At 45.6% G+C, this 20,483-nt stretch overlaps 1 protein-coding gene across 1 annotated transcript in view; it reads right to left on the bottom strand.

The window, feature by feature from the left end:
- The window catches only part of LOC144827984 (extracellular calcium-sensing receptor-like), a 189,331-nt gene extending 170,440 nt beyond the window's left edge, over window positions 1-18,891 (bottom strand). The window contains exons 1-3 of the mRNA XM_078686135.1: window positions 18,714-18,891; window positions 17,673-17,965; window positions 2,388-3,218 (exon numbers count right to left, since the gene is read on the bottom strand). Of these exons, the coding sequence (XP_078542261.1) occupies window positions 2,388-3,218; window positions 17,673-17,965; window positions 18,714-18,891 (1,302 nt within the window). The remainder of the gene's footprint in view (window positions 1-2,387; window positions 3,219-17,672; window positions 17,966-18,713) is intronic.
- Between the last annotated feature and the right edge of the window lie 1,592 nt (window positions 18,892-20,483).

Here is a 20,483-nt window from a genome sequence, read left to right as displayed (position 1 = left end):
TCTATGGTCCAAGGTACTGAAGATTTTGGCAACAACAAAACTGTCTTCAGTGTAAGAAGGTAACTGAATCAATTGTGCATCGATGCAAATGGGGATGCCATTAAAAAAACACATGCTAGATTCAAAGGCTATTGATGAATAATAAATGGAGTTTGAGAAAGCAAGTAATAGTAAGATCTAACAAGTGAACTAGACTCTTTAGAAAACATGCTACATTAGGCAATCTAAACTGGAAAGGTTGAATAAACAGAATTGATCTATCAACTGAGAAGGTTGATCAGGTAGGCGGGTGAATGTAGTCTAGGTTACCAGCTGGCTGCTAGCAGTAGTCCCTGCCAGCCCCTCTGCAGCAAGGCACAAAGCAAGATGTCTGAAAGGTAAGATCTAAGAGGGTTGAGGTCTTCTGAATCATACTTCTGAACAAAAGTGATCTACAAACTTGCAGAGGCTTCCTGGCTACCAAGATGGCCTCTGGCAAAAAGGACTCTAACAGGCACCACAAAATCTCAATGTGTGCCGCCTCAGTGCATGGGGACTGTGGTAGAAAGCCTCACTATCCTGTTGCGACAGGAGGTCCACACTACATGTGAGCAATAGTGGAGGCTGAGTACCAGCAGATCAGTGCACTAGATCCTCTGCACCCAGTCTGAGGCAATCAGAATCAGCTGTGTTCCCACTTACTGCATGTATGCAGTATATTGTTGACGAGAGCGGAATTGGTGAAATGCATACAGAACGCCCTAAGACAAGTTCAACCTGAAGGCATCCCAGAACCATCCAGAGGGAGGTGTATGGCACAAAACTGAGGACACTTCCTGTTCTGGGCTACAGTGAAGAGATCCACAAAACAAACCCCTCACCTGTAAAAATAAAAGCTACTAAATGGGCTTACTCCTGGTGAAGATGACCCCTAGACCAACCGCTGTCCCTGAAAGAATGATTAATTTGCTGGGAAATCTAAAATGGCTGAGCAGGTTGCCTTTTTTGGGACTTTTACATTCTAGAATAGCCCTTAACTTTCCTCCATTGCACATCAAACTCGCTCTCGGATGATGTAAGATCACTTAAAAGCCTCTCTCCATCAAATGGTATTTCCCTGAGAGTGGCTTGAACATCTCCCTAAATGTCAGTGGAACACATTCAGGCAAAGCAGGGTGGTATCTTGGGCATGGCCAAATATTTGCTACTTATCCATCAAGTCTGTGTCATACTTCAGGATCTACTTTGAAACATACAAGATGTCACTGACCAAATCAGAAAAGTGCTTCTTCATCTGTTACAGTAGACTTACCAGTTACCTGCTTTGCTAGTTCCAACAAACCATGGACATAACTCCCAGTAAACATGGAGCATTTGCTGGTTAGAGTATAAGGCATTAGGGTTCATCTTGAAGGATGAAACCTGAACCAACCTAATCACTAGCTGTGGGTGTAAGGACAAACACTTTGGATCATCCAGACCAGACCTATAGTGTCTGGCAATTTGGACACTGCTTGTTCCCAAGAAATGTTTCACCTAGGCAACCAAGACAGCTCCGAAACATAGCTTGTTTAAAAGAAGCAATGCTCAACAGCTGATGAGACAGCCTGCAAATCTGCTACCAGAGTGTTGGACGTTGCTACTCATAGAGAAAGGTGAGCTCTAGAGCTTCTTTAGCCTTGCTCACCAGTGTGGTAAATTAAGACTCTTCCTCTGTGGCAGCGCAAGATAGCCAAAGGATGTCCCCTTCTGGTATGGTATCCAAAGCACTAGCAAGTTTTAGGTTAAAATAACAGCCAATATTGAAGTTAAAAGGAAGTAGCAGATTGTCTGCCTCAGAATCATCATTTTCTGTATAGCCATAATCTTTATCAGGCATGGTTATGGATTCAGAATCAGATCCAAGTAAGCTCTGGACACTACGAAGAGGCTGTTCATCAGTGCAAGCACTTACTTTCTCTTTTACCACAAACAGACCTGGATCAATCATATAGCATCAAGTCAGGAGGTTCTAATATCTGACTGGCCCAGGAATCATGCAAGTAAAGGGTTAATGTCAAGGCCATAGAGTGCCCGTAAGAGCATGTATTTTGTGAGCTATGATTGACAATTATGTGTCATTTAATAAAGAAAAACAATATCAATAAATTCATATTATCGTTGGCAGAAATGTAAGTAGATCTTACAATATGTCATTATGTTTGTAGCATGTGGTCTCTGACAGCAGTAGTTACATAATATACATATGCATTAGACACACTTTGTCCTAGAATACTGCAAGTGTTTCTAATAGAGTAAATTACATTTTATGCAATATTATAGAGATACTGTAGGCTTGCAAAATGGTTTGTGTTGTGAACTTTAAGTGTGAGACTTAAAATATTAAGCTTGATTCCATAGACTTTTACCTGCCAGGGCTCAAACTTGGTAAGACTGGCACATGTCCCATTGACAAAAGGCCCTTTTCCATCCTGACAAGTGTCCAGGTCCTGTAGGGCATAAGCAATAGCAAACACTGCATTGCAGGTGGCATATGTAATTCTAAGATTCATAAAATCAAAGAAAGAGTTAGATGCTTTCTTGAGGTCTTCTGAGCCTGTGCAAGCAATGGCTCCCTTGCTTGACTTATCAGTGGTATGATTCACTTCTGCCCACCTGCACGCGAAAACATCCTCCCAGAACTCATGGATGAAGACATCACTTGCCGCAGTATCAGGGTGCATGCCATACACGTGGTCTCGGAAGCCAGGCATTTCTCCTCTTGAAGCTACCAAACCAATGGTACCTTCAATGGTTCGCCATAAGTCTTGTCGGCGAAATATGGGAGAAACAGACCACCCGTCACTAGCAATCCAAATTTTCCTTGCAATGTTTTGCTTTGAAAAATCCTCCATAAATGGAAAGAGACTGTCATCAGAAGAAAATATGATAATCACCTTGGCTGTGGTGGTTTGGATGGTGTTGATGATGCTTTTACTTTTCAGGCTGGAATACACGGTAGGTAGAGTGTCGTAGAACGCAGTGCAGATTCCCGCTTTCTCAAACTCTTCTTTCAGGATCTGGCTGCCCTGTAGGCCGTAATCATTCTCCTCTGCCAGGATTCCCACCCAGTTCCATTTGTAACGAGCCACCAGCAAGGCTATTACCCTGGACTGGACTTCATCATTAGGCACTGTACGAAAGAAGGATGGAAAATTGTGTTTGTCTTTCAACAGCGGTACAGTGGCTCCATAACTGACCTTAAGAAACCAAAATAGCAAAGTAGTCAATGGGTAGGAGTTACTTCTGATTAGATATCAACTGCTACTTGCAGAAACTCTTATATCAGTGTACTTGACCTTCAGACCATTCATGTATTTAAATAACAGCAGCAAGACATCTCTAAATATACCAGAATTATGATGCTGACTGTAGGACATTTTTCATAGATTCAGGTTTTCTCCAGATTCCCATCATGTTGTGAAATGTAACTTTCACGGAAATGTGTTTATGGTCACACTCAGCAGTAAAACAAATATATTTAGATGCAATCCCTTACAAATAGACACTAATTGAGGAGTTTGAATGAAAGAAATGTTTATATATGCAACATAATATAAAACAGGTTCTAACAAGGGTCTGGTTCCATTAAGAATTAGTCAAACAGGTATAAAATAGTTTTTTTTTTGTTTGTTTTTTAAAACCTTTAATCAATTTACACACAATACACAGCCGTCAGCCTACAACCCAGAGGGCCGGCCGCTATGACATCCAACTTTGCATGCATCACAAATTACCAGTATTCACGGCAGTCCGTCAGGTAGAAACATAAGTCATTATGGCTTGTGCGTGATCGAGGATAGAGAGGACCAGCATTGAAGGTTTGTTTTTAAATTTTGATGATAAATGACGAACAACAAAAAACATAATCACATGGCAATGGTCGATTATTGGGAGTCAGAGGGAAGGGCGGCAGGTTCTAGATAGCATACAATGGTGACCTGCAATACGAAAGGGGGAAGGGTAGCGAGGAGAGCAACGTTATACAAAATTGTCAGCCTAGACCTGAAACGTCAATCAGGGGGACAATAGGTCGTCGATAGTATGTTCGTGTGGGGGAGTGCACAGGTTGCCACGATACGAGTTCCATTGAGACCATATTCTACCCCATTTCCTAGGTCGACCCCTAGCCACATAGACCGTTTTCTCTCTAATCATACACCAGTCCATGTTCTCCCTCCAAGCCGCTACGGTTGGTGGTCTGTGGGAACCCCAGAGTTGCGCAATGTCCCTCTTGGCCACCATGTTACCGAGAGTTGCCCAAAGAGTCTGAGCCGCGTTATAATCTGTGGGTTCCAAGACATTGATAAGACACCGTCTGACCTCGGGTAAGAGGGATACCCCAGTGACCCTTTCCATGATAGCATGCACTCTGGACCAAAAAGCAGCAACTGCAGGACACTCCCAAATAATATGCAAAAAAGTCCCACTCATACCACAGCCGCGCTTACACTGTCCATCAAGAGAATAACCCATTTGCACCCGACGCGGACCCGTTACATACACACGGTGGGGAATCTTCAGCTGGACAAACCGGAGACGAGCGGGTATGGCAACCTCCTTAGGGGAGGAGACGGCCATTTGCCAATCCTCGTCATCCAGTTCAAGGCCATCTGTGGTCCACAAGGTTCTGAGACGCCCAAGCAAGTCAGCCCTGTTATTGATGAGCTTCTTGTACAGCAACGATATGGTAGTGTCAGGCAAATAGCCATCAAGAATGCGGTCCTCTAAAGGCGAGGATTCAGGAATCTCAGTCCCCGGGGGAAAACCAAGAGCAATGCGTGTCGCACCTGAATATACCTGAAGTATTCCTTATCATCGAGCTCGTATTCCAGTTTAAGCGCCTCAAAGGTCTTAACGTGCCCCTTGGACCAGAGATCCTCCACTCTGCTGATACCGATCATCTCCCATTTATCAAATCCTTTCGTTCTCCACAAATCTCCCAATCGACCAGAATCATACAGCGGGGTCATACGAGTCAATCTATCACTCCATCCCGTAGCGGCAGTAGCATCTGGCCACACTCGCACAGCAATTTTTTTGGGGCCAGTCAGGGCTCCCAGTGGCTTCGTGGAGTAAAGCACCCTGCTAAAAATCCCGCCAGGCAAGAGATGCTTATCCATTGAAAAGGCGGGAGTATAGCCAGGGGCGTAAGTCACATGGTTGATGGCGCTGAGCTGCGAGGCCCAGTAATAGCGTCTGATATCGGGAAGGGTGATGCCACCGTCATACCACGGCAAGGTGAGCTTGGGCAAGGAAATACGAGCACGCCCATCCCAGAACAGCTGCCTCTGAAGGCCTTCGACTGCGCGGAAATACGCCGAAGGTATAGGATCATAATAATTCTGGAGCGCATAAAGAAATCTGGGGAGCGACATCATCTTAAACAGAGCCGCTCGACCCAATGAGGAAAGGGGGAGTCGTCGCCATCGTAGAACATCAAGTTTAAGCCTCTGGAGAGGGGCCAGAAGATTACGTTCAGAACGGACAGCGGGGTTTAGCGAGACAAAAATCCCTAAATACCGAAAACCAGACTCAGCCACCTGTATTGGAAATCTACGGGGCAGCGGGGGGAGATCTCCAGCCAGAACGTAGACGCATGACTTGGACCAGTTGATGACAAGCCCCGAGTTCTTACCGAAAGAGGTGAAAACATCAAAGAGCACATTCAGAGACTTTCGGGGAGAGGTGAGGTACAGAAGAATGTCGTCAGCTTATAGCGAGACACGATCTTCAAAGTCCGGGGACCACCGGATGCCCCTTATGGAAGGCTCCCAGCGAAGCCATGCAGCCAACCGCTCCAAGGCAAGGGCGAATAGTAACGGCGACAGTGGACAGCCCTGGCGGGTGCCACGTCCGAGGGCGAAAGTGCCAGAGACCCTGCCATTCACCACGACCTGGGCAAGTGGTCGTTCATAAAGAAGCCGCACCCAGGCGATGAATTGAGAGCCGAACCCGAACTTAGCGAGAGCCGCCCAGAGATACGGCCATTCTATCGTATCAAAGGCCATAGTAGCGTCGAGGGAGGCCAAAATGGCCGACTCCGTGAGAGTCCCAGCCCTCGCGAGAACTCCGTAGAGTCTCCTAAGGTTAAGGGCGGTATTTCGATGCGGGATGAAACCGGATTGATCCGGATGGATCAGGTCTCCAACTACCTTAACCAGTCGAGTAGCAAGCAATTTAGCCAGAATCTTGGGTTCGGCATTGAGCAGCAAAATGGGTCGGTACGAGGCACATCAATCGCGCGGCTTCCTTGTGAATAACAACGATGGTGGCCAGACGCTGATCAGCAGGAAGGACACCATTATCAAGAGCCTCGACGAACATATCCCTCAAATAAGGCGCCATTTTGTCCGGCCGTAGCTTGTACAGCTCAATGGGTAATCCATTGGGCCCCATGGCCATGCCCGACCGAAGCACGCGGATGGCACCGGCGATCTCATCCACTGTGATGGGAGCGTCCATCAAGGATCTATCCTCATCAGAGAGGCAGGGTAAAGCGATATCACGTAACAGTAGGTGGGAATCACACTCATCCCTGTCGCTCACAGAGGCATAGACCGTCTTGAAGTGGTCCATGAAACAGTCCACAATTTCAGTAGGATCAGACACACAATTCCCAAGCAGCGTCTCAATCAACGGCACCACTCGATTTGCTCTCTCTTTCTTGTCAAGCCACGCAATAAGTTTACCCGCCTTATCACCCACATCATAGAGTCTACCCTGCTGCTCACTGCACATAACCCTAGCAGCATTGGTGACCAGGGCCCTGTAATCAGCCTGTTTCAGAGCCAGGGAGTGATGAGTGGCAGGGGTATCATTCCCACCCAGAGCGCCCTCGAGCACACATATTTCATCTTCAAGGCGCGTCAGCTCCCCATTCCTGGCCCTTTTAGCAGTTGCAATCAATGACAGAGAACAACCCCGAATAACAGTCTTGAAAGCTTCCCACGGTGAGACAGAGGAGGAAACAGACCCCACATTCACATCAAAGTAGCAATCAATAGCCTTGACCAGCTCGGAACGAGTCTTGGGATTTCTTAAATGCCAGGGATTAATAGGAGCAACTCTCCCTTCACTACCCGCCCCAACAGCAACACTTAGCCACAAGGGAGAGTGATCAGAAATACCCCTCGGGAGATGACGAACTTCTCGCACTGATGAAGATTGGGCCGACGGCAATAAGAAGTAGTCAAGTCTGGAAAGACTGCCGTGAGCCCCAGAGTGAAAGGTGTATTGTAGTTGCACAGGATGTAGCATCCTCCAACTATCCACCAGCCCAAAAGTGTCAAGGAGCTCGGAGAGCCACCTCTGGGAGTTTGGTAAGTCCCTGGGTGGGAAGCGATCAGAATCGCCCGAGACCACAGAATTAAAGTCCCCTCCAAGAAGAAGGAGACCATCAGGACGCTCCAGCAAAAGCCGCCCGAGGTCGGCATAGGTGGTGGCTTGTAGACCCGGGGGGACATACACGTTAACTATAGAGAGCCTTTTGCCCTCCCAACTCCCCGAGACTGCAACATATCGGCCCCTGTCGTCAAGCGCTACCTCATCTATTTCGAGGGCCCGGGAGGATCGGACCAGAATGCCCACCGCTCTAAAGCCAGAAGTGAAACCAGCATGTGCCACCAACTTGTAGCCACGCCTATTCATTGCCTGGCAAGCATTCCCTATCAAATGGGTCTCCTGCAGCAATACAACATCAGGGGAGTGGCGTCGAAGGAATTGAGAGACAACACCACGTTTTATCTTATCCCCCAACTCGTTAACGTTCCAGAGCAGCAACCTCAACTCACCAGCCCCCATCCCGGAAGCAGACCAGTGCCCCCCCCCCTCCACACCCAGCGACAGTAGGATAAAAGCAACGTATACAATGCCATGTGAAAACAACAAACACAAAAATGAAAACAGTAACACTCCCCCCCCTCCCCCAAACCACCCCCGGTTCCAACATCCCCCACCCTGCACCCCTGCGTACGACTCGAAAGCCACCCCAACATGCAGTGTGCCTGTCGCCCCTTCATAACTACACTACACAAAGAACCCAGGAGGAGGAAGAAGAGTCCCCGTACACCCGAATCACCCTCGGGCTAGACACAAATGACAATGCGACAAATGGCATAACTCAGCTGATAGGCAAGTAAATGGAGCCGGACATCAGGAACCACAATGTCACTCCCGATCCGAGGTGCCCCCCTCTGCTCCACCGGGGCGCCCGTTCAGATCGTCTCGTTTAGGCAGCGAATCGAGCCAGTCACTGGCGCAGTCTGGGCGGTCGAAGAAGAAGGTCCGCTCCTCTTGTTCGATGTGCAGTCGGGCCGGAAACAACATAGCGTACTTAAATCCAAGATCCCGTAGTCGCCTCCTGACCCCCTGAAACCCCATCCTTTGCCGCTGGACCTGCGGGGTAAAGTCCGGATAGATGTTGACCGTGGAATTGTCAATATTCAAGGGGCCCCGACCTCGGGAGGCTTGCAGGATAGCGTCTCTATCACGAAAGTGAAAAAGCCTAGCGATGATGGGCCGTGGGGGGGCCCCCTGTTGAATCTTCCCACCCGGGAAACGGTATGCACGCTCAACAGCGAAGAATTTGCTGAGTCCAGCGGGGGCCAGATGGTTGAGGATCAGATCTTCGACAAGCAAGTCAACAGAAGTGCTATCGGGTTTTTCCGGCACTCCCACCAAGCGTATGTTGTTGCGCCGGGCCCTATTTTCATGCTCGTCCAGTCTCCGAGTCATCGAGTCGTATGACGCTTTCAGGTTGCCAATCTCCGACTGCGCAACCGCCACATCAGTGATAAGACTCGAGGTCTTCAAATCCAAGGCCTTAACCCTCTCATTAGTTTTGGCGAGGTCCGCTCTGATAAGTGTAACGTCGACCGCCACAGTGTCAATCTTGGAGGCCAGGGCTTCATATTGTGTTCCCATATCCGCTTTCATCCCCTTGATGGCACTCATCAAGTCCTGGAGCGAGACCTCGGAAGGCTCAACAGAGTCCGTCGTGGGGTCAGCAAGAGCGCGACTGGGGCCGCCGGGGGAACCCTTCGGTTGTGTGTACCGATCCATGACATTAGTCTGAATGGGTCCCCCTTGGACCGGCGTCTTGGTCTTGCGCTTCTCGGACTCAGGTTTGGTGGCCATATTGAAATCAGCGCCCCGAAGGGGCCTTCTCGACCTGGTGAAAATGGCCGACGCCCGCAGGATACCAAGTCCAAAGTGTAGGGCCAAAACTGGAAAATGCAGCTTGAGCAGTAGGCCGAGGAAGTGGGGATGTGGCCGGGCACTGCTACGGTGAAGCTGCACCGCCGTGGGAGACGATCCGCCTGTAGAGCAGTCACTCGAGGGTCCGGGGAGAAAACGAAACTGAAAGTGACATTCAGGCCGACTAGGGAGAAGTCCCTCCGGCCGCTGTTGTTGAATTACTCCCCGGCCCAAGGAAGCAGCCAAGTCCCCGGGTACGCTCGGGGTGGGCCCAGATAGCTGAAGTCGGCGTAAAATCAGCTCCCGACGTCCAAATTCGATTATTGAAAGGATATCAGTATCAGCAAGAGTAGATCTTCAAAAGCCCATCAATAGAACCAGGATATTATGAGGATATTTGTGAAAGGGCGGCGTGGGTCCCGGGAGCCCTCTGCTCACGCGACCATCTAGGACGCCCGCGTAGCTCCTCCTATATATAAAATAGTTTTTATGATGATGATTAACAATTAAGAAGTCATTGTCTGTTAGTGCAATGCCAGTTGGGCTAAGCTCAGACCAGTAAAAGAAAGGTGTCCCTTCAGAGATTATAACCAGTTCGGAGCCACAGCTGCCCCAAGTTCACAATGAAATAGAGCGGCCTTTATGTAGGTGGCTCTTGGCGGCCAATGCCATGCTAGGATACAGGTTTCATTTATGAATGTGATAGCCAGGGTAAGATGGTAGCACAGGCATCCCTGGGTCAACAACCATCTGAACGCCATATTACAAAAATGCCCTGGTGATGTAATGAACACTTGCACATATGTGGCACTTTAGTATTATAGAAGGGGTACATAATATGGATAATGCCAGCTCAGACATTGTGCTACCGCGATCATAGGGAATGTTCTCTTATTCGCCTGGGGGTATGCCTCCAGGAAAATGAGGGACCACTTTGCCTTTGCATCTGCACCATATTAGAGATGTGAGAGCAGACACAAATGAGCAGTTAGACAATGCAATAACTGTGCAGCACATAGATGCTGCGAACAGTTATTAAGCCCCTGAGAGTTTTCTCACAGAGGGCCTTGCAGGGATCAGAGTAGCCCCACCCACAGGCATTCTCCTGCAGGGTGGGGCACCCGCTGGCGGGAGGATCCCTGACCCTCTTTAAACTAGAGACTGACCTCCGGCTGAAAATGAATAGCAGACCAGCTGCTTTAAACAACCTACTCACCTTTTACTAGTGAGCAATTTAGAGTGCAGGCATGAGTTTGCACCTCCACTCTGACCAGAGAATTCATTGTAATAGTGCAAAGTGTCCTGGTATGCACCCTGTGCTCCTAGTTCAGGGTGTGCTTTGGCACAGAGTAGGACATGGGCCTTACATGTAATATGGCCAGGGATCCCCTGTGTAGCCATCATGTGCACTACCCACTCATGATGCAATGCCCAGAGAGCAAAAGCCTGAGCCAGGTTCCATTCCAAGATCAAACTGAGAAGCAATCCCTGCACCACCCCGAATTACGCTGCAGCCCCGATGCCTGCCATACCATGTCAACTTAGATGCCGTCACCGAGGCTGCTACCTGCACTGGGGCCGAGGGCACCACTCGTGACACTCACGATGCACCACCCCAATTCACCGTTGCCGGTGCTTCATCATCGCGGAGCCGATACCTGATGTGAGTGACCTCCCTAATCCATCGCCCTCCACATCATGATGTCACCTTCCTAGCAACAGTAAGGAACCAGCGCCTTACCTCCCCTGCATCGCAGTGAGGAACCGGTGCCTCACCTCCCCTATGGTCGTAAGCAGCCGCCGGTGCCAACAAAGCATCACCCCCCCCCCTCGACTCCGTGCACCGTCTTTTGTTTCATCGCTTGCCCAGGTACTGTTATTTGGGGTCCGTGTGACTCCGCGTCCGACACCGGGCACCTCGCTGTCAGCACCGTACTTTGGATTTTCATCTGTCACGACATCATAATAGCTCTAGGTAAAGTAATTTGTTGTTACAAGCTTTATTTATGTGAATAAACTATTTTTGGTGATATCTTGATCTATATAAATGGTGAATTGTTGTCGTTTTGGCCTTGTTTTGTTTAGATAAAGTTTTCCTATTTGTTTCAACTGTTGTGGAGTCCATTTGAAGTGCTTTCACTGTATTAATGGACGTGTTAGTGTACATATGCTTTACACACTGCCTATGAGATAAGTCTGCCTGCTCATCCCAAGCTGCCAAGGGGGTGAGCAGGGTTTGTTTAGGGTCATAACTCCCTTACCCTGACTACAAGCAAGGGTCCCTACTTGGACAAAGGTGCAAACTTTTGCCAACTAGTGACCCCAATTTCTTACAGAATGCATTGTTTGGTGATACACCACTGACAAAAGCCTGGTCTTCCTCAATTAGAGAATTTAGTCTGTCATATCAGCACTACAAGATGATTCCTGGGGCTGCACGGGCCAAACAAACCAAAGTGGAATGTAGTTAAAAGGATATGTTCCCTTATATTATTTGCCAAAGCACTAGACAAAAGTTAAAAAAAATATATATGTTCTCCTATTGCTAAAGAAATTCAAAATTGGAGTAAAGAAAAAGCCACTGCTAAATTTACATAGAACACATATCCACAAATATCCTTAAACTAATTAGCATCCAAGAGCAAAGGCAAACAAACACACACACTATGCAGTAGCTAAATGTATTGTGCATGACACCATGATACAATCAATTCATCACATTTAATCAGCATCTTTCTCCTGATCACGAACGTCAAGGAAACTGTGGTACGTTTTGTCCTGTGTTTATATTTTTGTCAAAAATAATAATAATGAATAATGATTTTTATGTTAGATCCAATATGCAAATTATAAACTAACATGATTACAGCTGAAACCTGTTTAATATGATATACAGAAGTGTGTTTATTAATGGCAATTAGTTGTGTTACATTTATATGAAAACGCCATCTTGGATAAAATTAATGTTGTTCTTATGTTGATCTGTCATTCACTACTGAATTCACCCCTTCATGTCCTGTCTCACTGGACATCTTCTCTCCTCACAATTTCTGCAGGGACAAGACACGCTGATGGAATCGGTTTTTACTGATGTGCTTTGAATGGCATTTCTAGTGTTCCTAACTTTTGCAGTTTTCAAGGCCCTTCTGTTGTTCCATTAATGGGCATAGTCTTATTCATTTGTGAGAAGCATCACTGTTTAAATATATAATGTTAGTTTGAACATCTCTGGATGGTAGTAGCATACAAGTAGTTGGGTGGTTTCTTGAAATGGGATAGTGCTTATGTACTTAGGCAATTACTCATTGTATTCTGAATTGCCATGAGAGTTGTTCTTTAGATCATACCGTGATGAGTCTCCTATTTCTCTAATTTGTTATTCAAGAATTGTGTATGAATTCGCAGGTGAGCCATAAGAAGACTTTTCTCTCCTATTAGGGATGCTGTCCCATTCTTTTCTGATTTTGCTGCTCATTTGGGACATCTGTTCTTTATCTACTCTATAACGACTCTGTATAATTTTGCATTTGAGCCTTCATGGCATTCATTCTGTACCACTTGATTTTGAGATGGTTGTAATAAAATCTTTTAACTTTCCTCTGATGTAGAACTCAATTACTGAGTGGTCCCAGTCACTTACAATTGTTACTCTGCTAAATTGTTGTTTGGGAGGATGCCTTTTCATGCATGATCAACCTGTGAGAGAACAGTCTGAGATAATGTTTGTGTAATTCGAAATCTGGGGTGTTCAAAATATTGGGGTACAGTTTTGCTCCCACAGAAGCAAAAATGTAAATCAATCATTTCTACTATCATTACCACTGAATGGTATGAATTGTACACTCATGAACTCACTTATGCAAAATGTTCATAGCTATACATTCAATGAATCCGTGGAAGGTTTTATTTCCTTCAGAAAGAAACTTAAGTGAATGACTGATATTTATGGTACATGGCACTATGTTAGATTGTAACAAGGGTTCTAGTTCTGAAAGCTTTGAAACTTGATGCAGCTGAATTATGGTTTAGTGATACGAAGCACTCACTTACTGCATTTACATCCACATTGTTCTATTGACTTGTATTGCTGCAGGCATAACATCTTTCTTCTGCATTGTCTGCATTTTCTCTCCCTTGCTCTGCGTCAAATTATATGAATGAAATAATTCCTGCTCCTCAAAAGATGATGGCTAGTGGCCACCACCTGCAACCACCGCAGAAATTAAGATCTAACAGGGCATCACCTGACACTTCTTTTCAAGATAGTACTGTTGTCTGCAGCTGGCCACCACTCCTGGGGTTTGGTAGAATGTTCTCTACAAGGATATATCCTTTATGCACCTCTCAATGGAGCTTCAAGCCTCTTGAACACTATCTGATTGTTCAGACAAAGTGGGCAGTGAAGTCAGCCCATGATTGGATTTCTACTTACCTTGAAAAGTGCCCAGACTTCCTAAAAGGTCAGTTGAAACATCACTGACCTGTCAGGTTTCCCACTGTGGCTTCGGCAGCTGAAAACAGCGGGGTAAAATAAGTAAATGCCAGAGGAATGAGATACCAAATTAACAATACCTTTGGTAGTTCTTCATTGCACAAGGGCTGCTCAGGGTTCAGTCTGTAATCCCTGTTAATTCCACACCTCTGGAGTTAATGGGGCCCCCTGGATCATTAGAACTGGGCTCAGGAAACTGACACTCCGCGCACCAGGGGACTCTGAATGACACTCTATGGGCCAAATTGCGATGTTTTGCGACTCGCAAAACCGAATGTACAACAGTGTCTCAGACAATGGGGTAGCAAACAACCTACCTCATTAACATTCATGAGGCAGGTCGCAATTTCCGACCCCATCGGGAATGGGCAGCTCTCACAGGGATGGTGGACTGCTGGGGTCAGCAGACCACCATGTCTGTGACTGATTTTTAAATAAAGCAGTGTTTTTTTAAATGCATCTCGTTTTCCTTAAAGGAAAACGGGATACATTTAAAAAAGAAAAATAAAAAGTTTCTGTTTCATTTTTTAAGAGTAGAAAGTGGTCCATGGTACCACTGCCTGCTCTTAAAAAATATTTTCGATGACAGTCACAAAGGGCGAGGTGTCCCCTGGGGGCCCCTTCCCATTTGTGAGTGGCTTACCACCTACTTGACGTAGGTGGTAAACCGACTGTTTTGCGACCGCAATTGTATTTGCAAAGCAATTGTACATAAAAGTGTGACTTGCTATTAGGAAGGGACGCACTTGGCATGCCCCTTCCTAATAGCGAGTCGCAAACCCTCTTTTGCGAGTTGGTAACAGGTTACCGACTTGCAAAATAGGGTTTGTACATTGCACAGACCTATTTAGCGGTCGCAAACAGGCCGATTTCCCGTTTGCAACTGCTAAAAAAGGGCGTACATCTGGCCCTTAGTGTGTGCCTCTAAGTGACCACAACAGGTAAGGAAAAGATATTTCCCATCCATTTTGGTTTGTTGGCTATATTTGATTAGTTAATTAGTTAGGCCATTTATATAGCACCCAATAGAACCAATTCTGTCTCAAGGTGTCGGCAGTCATTTGCCTGTAAGTTTTCATAGATAAGTATATTTTAGATCCAGAAAGTGTGAGATTTACTATTTATCATGTGATGCCACCACTGATGTATTATAATATAATTGTTAAGTTGTGATGGTACTACTAAATCGATATCTATAATATGTCACTGCCACATATAAACTGGAAGGTTATTTAAAGTCACTGAAGAGTTCATTGCCACATTAGGTACACAGCTGCAGTGTGATTTATACGAATATATGACGATATTCCGCAATCTAACATCCCACATACCATCACTCCCCAATTTTTATAACGCGGGACTATTACTCCACAAAGCCATCATTCCTAAAACTTTTACAACGCATATGACTTTATCACGCATGCCATTATAACTCAAATACATGTGTGTTAAAGTCATATACATTGTAAAAGTACATTATTAAAAAATGATATCTATGTTTGTATATTTGTGTGTGTATATATATATATATATATATATGAAGAAAATTCTTATCTGAGGAGAAGAAACAGAGGCCATATATATGTATATATATATATACACACTTTTTTATTTAATTAAAACATTTATTCTCTTAAATTGCATTATTTATTTATTTAAAAAAAATTATTACCCTTTACACCCTAAAAACGAATACCACCCTGGTCCCTTTAAAAACCCCTGCACCCTATAATCATAACCCACACTTACTCCTTAAAATAACCCAACACCCTTAAACACTAACCCATCTTAACCCTATAAATATACCCTGCACCCAAAAACCCAAACCTATCCCTGAACCCTTAAAATACCCCTGTACCCCAAAACCCAAACCTAGCCCTAAACCCTAAAATACCCCTGTACCCCAAATTCAAACCTAGCCCTGAACCCTAAAAATACCCCTGTACCCCAAAACCCAAACCTACCCCTGAACCCTAAAAATACCCCAAAACCCAAACCTACCCCTGAACCCTAAAATACACCTGCACCCCAAAACCCAAACATACGCCTGAACCCTAAAATACCCCTGTACCCCAAAACCCAAACCTTGCCCTGAACCCTAAAAATACCCCTGTACCCCAAAACCCACACCTAGCCCTGAACCCTAAAAACACCACTGTACCCCAAAACCCGTACCTATCTCTGAACCCTAAAATACCCCTGTACTCCAATACCCCAACCTACCCCGAACCCTAAAAATACTACTTTACCCCAAAACTCAAACCTAGCCCTTAACCCTAAAAATACCCCTGTACCCCAAAACCCAAACCTAGCCCTGAACCCTAAAAATACCCCTGTACCCCAAAACTCAAACCTAGCCCTGAACCCTAAAAATACCCCTGTACCCCTAAAAATACCTCTGTACCCCAAAACCCATACCTGGCCCTGAACCTAAAAATACCCATGTCCCTCAAAACTCAAACCTAACTCTGAACCCTAAAATACCCCGGTACCCCAAAACCCAAACCTACTCCTGAACCCTAAAATACCCCTGAACCCCAAAACTCAAACCTACCCCTGAACCCTAAAAATACCCCTGTAGCCCAAAACCCAAACCTACCCCTGAACCCTAAAAATACCGCTGTACCCCAAAACCCAAACCTAGCCCTGAACCCTAAAAACACCCCTATACCCCAAAACTCAAACCTAGCCCTGAACCCTAAAAATACCCCTGTACCCCAAAACCCAAACCTAGCCCTGAAGCCTAAAAATACCCCTGTACCCCAATACCCAAACCTATCCCTTAAACCTTAAATACCCCTGTACCCCATAACCCAAACCCACCCTTAAAATACCCCTGAAGCCCTAGAACATATACCCCAACACCCCCAAACTAAAACCATATACTTACCTTAAACTTAAATTTTAAAAACATATGCTTTTACCATTCATGCATTTACAACGAATTTCGTTGTAAAAGCATGCGTGGTAAAAGCATATAAAATGTAATGGTATGCGTTATAATAGTATTGCGGAGTAATGGTACTTGCGTTGTAATGGTATGAGGAGTGACGGTATGCGGAGTGAAAGTTGAAGAGTGAAGGTGTTTTACCGATTTATACAGGTAGAAAACTCTAAGGGGCAGATTTATGAAGGTCTTGCGCCGCCGGTGCGTCACTTTATTTGACGCAACAGCGGCGCAAATAATGTGCCCTATTTACAACGTGACGCATCTAGGAGATGCGTCATGTTGTAAAGCCCTGCGCCATAAGGAGGCGTTCCTGCGCAGGGGCGGGGGGGCGTTCCTGCACAGGAACTCCTCCTAAAAGTGGATGAGTGAAATCTATGAGATTTCACTCAGTCACTTTCAGGACAATGCTGCGTCAAAACCCTGCGCCTGCTTGAAGCAGGCGTAGGTCTTGACGCAGCATTGTGGAGATGGGGCACCCCCGAGCCTTGCTGGGGCTGCGTCGCGCTTGCGACGCAGCTCCAGCAATGCGCCACCTTTACGGCACAGATGCGTCACGCATCTGTGCCGTTTTTGCCCCATGGTGCGCCGCATTGTAAATGTGGCGCACCATGGGTGGCGGAGCAGCGGCGCAGGATGACTGGCGCATCCCTTGGAATGCGCCAGTCATCATAAATCTGCCCCTGAGTGAATTTATACCAGCCTTATGATATATTTTAATGTGGGGTGTGTTGCTACATCATTCTTCAACATACTTAAATGGGAGAAGTATTCTATTTTTGAAGCAGTCAGAGGGCACTATGTAACAAACACTGGCAAAGTCAACGGGTCTGAGCTCCAGAAAGACTGAGGTATCAGCCTTACAGTCTTGTTTTGTGCATGTGGTCAGTAAATCTGCTTTTGCCTTTTACTTCTATTTCATTCAACAATTCCCTTTGTTTATCTTATTTAAGGTCCTATTAAACTGGCACCTTCACTCTTTACAGCATGCACTGTACACCTGCATGTGATTGGTACCTGTGGGTATCTGTGCAGTCCCAGAACCCTGGCCATGGGGATAGATGCCAGGGAGGATGCGTCCCCAATCACAGCAGCCATTTGTGTCTGGTGGTGGCACCTGTAGTTTGTCACTGGCATCCCCTCTCCGGTCAGCATCCAGGTGATGCCCTCCAGGGCTCGGACGATGACCCCACAGGAATCATGGATCATGAACCCCAGGGTGGTGTTGGGCAAAAGCCCTGAGCTGTGGTTAATCTGATGAATGGCGAAGATCACGGCCTGCACCCAGCGATAGGACCGCACTCTGAAACTGCAGAGAACATGAAATCAAACATACAATTGCTTTATCTCACCCACATCTGAAATGCAATGGCACATACAATTCCATTGTATTCTAAGCGTTCTGGTTTTAAAATTTAGGCTATCGTTTTATAAAAGATGACCAGTCTTGTTTTTGATATATTAGTAACTGTAGCCTCCATTGAAAGAAATCCTCATGCCATTGAGGATTCATTAACATAATCAATGCACAGGTGCATAAATGAATCTGTTTTGCACATGTATGCTACTTAAATAATAGGGAATGGGCAAAGAGATTTTTTGAGCTTTCTTTTTTGCAACTTATGGAACTGTACATTGAATCATTTGGTTTTGACAATAACCTATTTATGGAATAACAAAGGGAAATCTAGGATTCAAGCAGATTATCGCAGTTTGTAAATTTATTTCCAAGCATGTACAACTATTAGCATTATTTTGCATGTGGATTTGAGTGCCAAAGGCTGTTAAACATAGGGGTGGGTGGAACTTGAGAAATTTCACTCCGCTGGATTCCTCAGAGTTACAAAAATAACAGCGAGATTCCGCAGAGTTCCAAGAATTCGGTGGAAAATGCACCTTGCAGTGCCCGCACTGTGATTGAGCACACTGATTTATCCAGTGCTCAAGCGTGCGCCCATTTTGTTTTGCCTTCTCCTGCCTGCCTTTCACCCTGCTTTAATTACATCACACTCCCTCTTTGTATGTATGTTTCACTGTGTTTTCATTCCCTTTTCTGACCTGCCTCTCTCTCTCTGTCCTCCTGGTTCTCTCCTTCCCATTCACAGTCCAACACCGTCTCAATGGCAGAAGCCGCTGCAGGAGAAGGCAGCACCACCAGCACCGCCTGCAAGTGATGCAGGCAGTCACAGGTGCTTCCCCGCACCATCTTCAGTGAGACGGAGATGGGCACATCCATCATCTGGGTGCAGCGCCACCTCCCCAACAAGCTGGCAGTAGGCAGAACGCGCGTAAGAGGTATGCTCTATTTGATCAGCACGCGAATCCTATCCACCACATTTAATTGATGCGCATTTAATTTCCGATGGGATTGTGGCACCCCGTCTTGCATAACAACATATACGTATGAGTTCACGCCAGATGCTACTGTGGTATGCGACCGGTACGCACTACCAAGCCGTGCGTTATGTCATGTACGTATGGGGTGATGCCCGCTGTGCTTTGCAAATGTGACAAATGCACGCTGCCACGCCCTGTGTTACATCATAGATGTATGGTGTCACACCGCATACGCCTTTCTCTAATTATTTTTATCTCAAAACTATATCTAAATAACTTTAAAGTGTATATGAGAGCAAGCGATAATTAAAAATATTTTTAACATTTATATATTTCTAATTGTAATAAACGTATATTATAGTAAATATATTTTCTCAGAATCACATCGGGTGCGGTCTCATAGTACACTGAGTGCGCGATTGCCATGTGGCCATAAAAAAGCATTTCATTAGTTCATAACATTTCCCATTGTAACAGTTCGAAAACACCGCCAATTTTTGTCAATATCTGTACTGCATTTCTCAAAGTCACACCTCTTCTGCTTAGAGAGCTTTTTGGTAAACGTTTTGCAATATACACATATCTTAGACTACACACAACATGCAACCATCATCTTCATCAATATTCATGGTCTATAAAGTAGCCTTCCACCTGTGATAGCCATACACCTAAAAGTTACGTAAGCAAACATTTTTCCAGTACCAGAGATAACATGGTTGCATCCGCTGTTCACAGCACAACGTAATATAGTACGGCCCAGAGACAGTATCATGCCTAGATAATGAACACACGGACACAGATAGATAGTGGAAGTGGGTACGGGCACGTGTGCTCGACTTCTTTTTATTACCAAGGTCACATATCCAGTGACGTCTGTGCTGGATGCGTTTGGGGTGAGTGTAAACAAGCCCTCAGGGAATGGTTGCTGCTAGCATTAACTACAACAGTAATCATTGTATCACACAGAGATTCAATATTAACAGAATTAATAATTTCTGCTGCAGTAAGGTAGGGACAGTAGATGTGTAATAATACAGAAATAATGATATCGTAAAAGAATCACAACTTATGCTATACTGAGACACAATCAATAGATCTGAAATAATACACAAAAAGATTATATCATAAAAGCTCCATCAGTTCTAGTGCACTCACATAGCCACATCAAAAGCATTCAGCATGTGCACAGCCAGCGATGATGCGTGCTGCAGGCGGGCCGTACTAGGAGCAATATCAGTTGCCATCAACACTGCATCATCTGCAATAGCGACTCAATCTGAATTGTGAACACTGCTGTCTGCAGTGTAGGCCACAGAGAGCAGTCAGCAAGCACCCACAGCTACGTAAGGTGACTTGACCTGCCCAGTTTTTCATAAGCGAACCAACAAAAAAGCGTGTGCGGAGCCTGCAATACTACGTATGCATGGTGCAGACAATACACACTGGAGCAATTTCTTTTCCTCCAGGACTACCTCGTCTACAATAGCGACT

The sequence above is a fragment of the Lissotriton helveticus genome, chromosome 4_1 (genome assembly GCF_964261635.1).
Source record: "Lissotriton helveticus chromosome 4_1, aLisHel1.1, whole genome shotgun sequence".
Classification (NCBI taxonomy): domain Eukaryota; kingdom Metazoa; phylum Chordata; class Amphibia; order Caudata; family Salamandridae; genus Lissotriton; species Lissotriton helveticus.
This window is presented reverse-complemented; position numbering and strand designations above follow the sequence as displayed.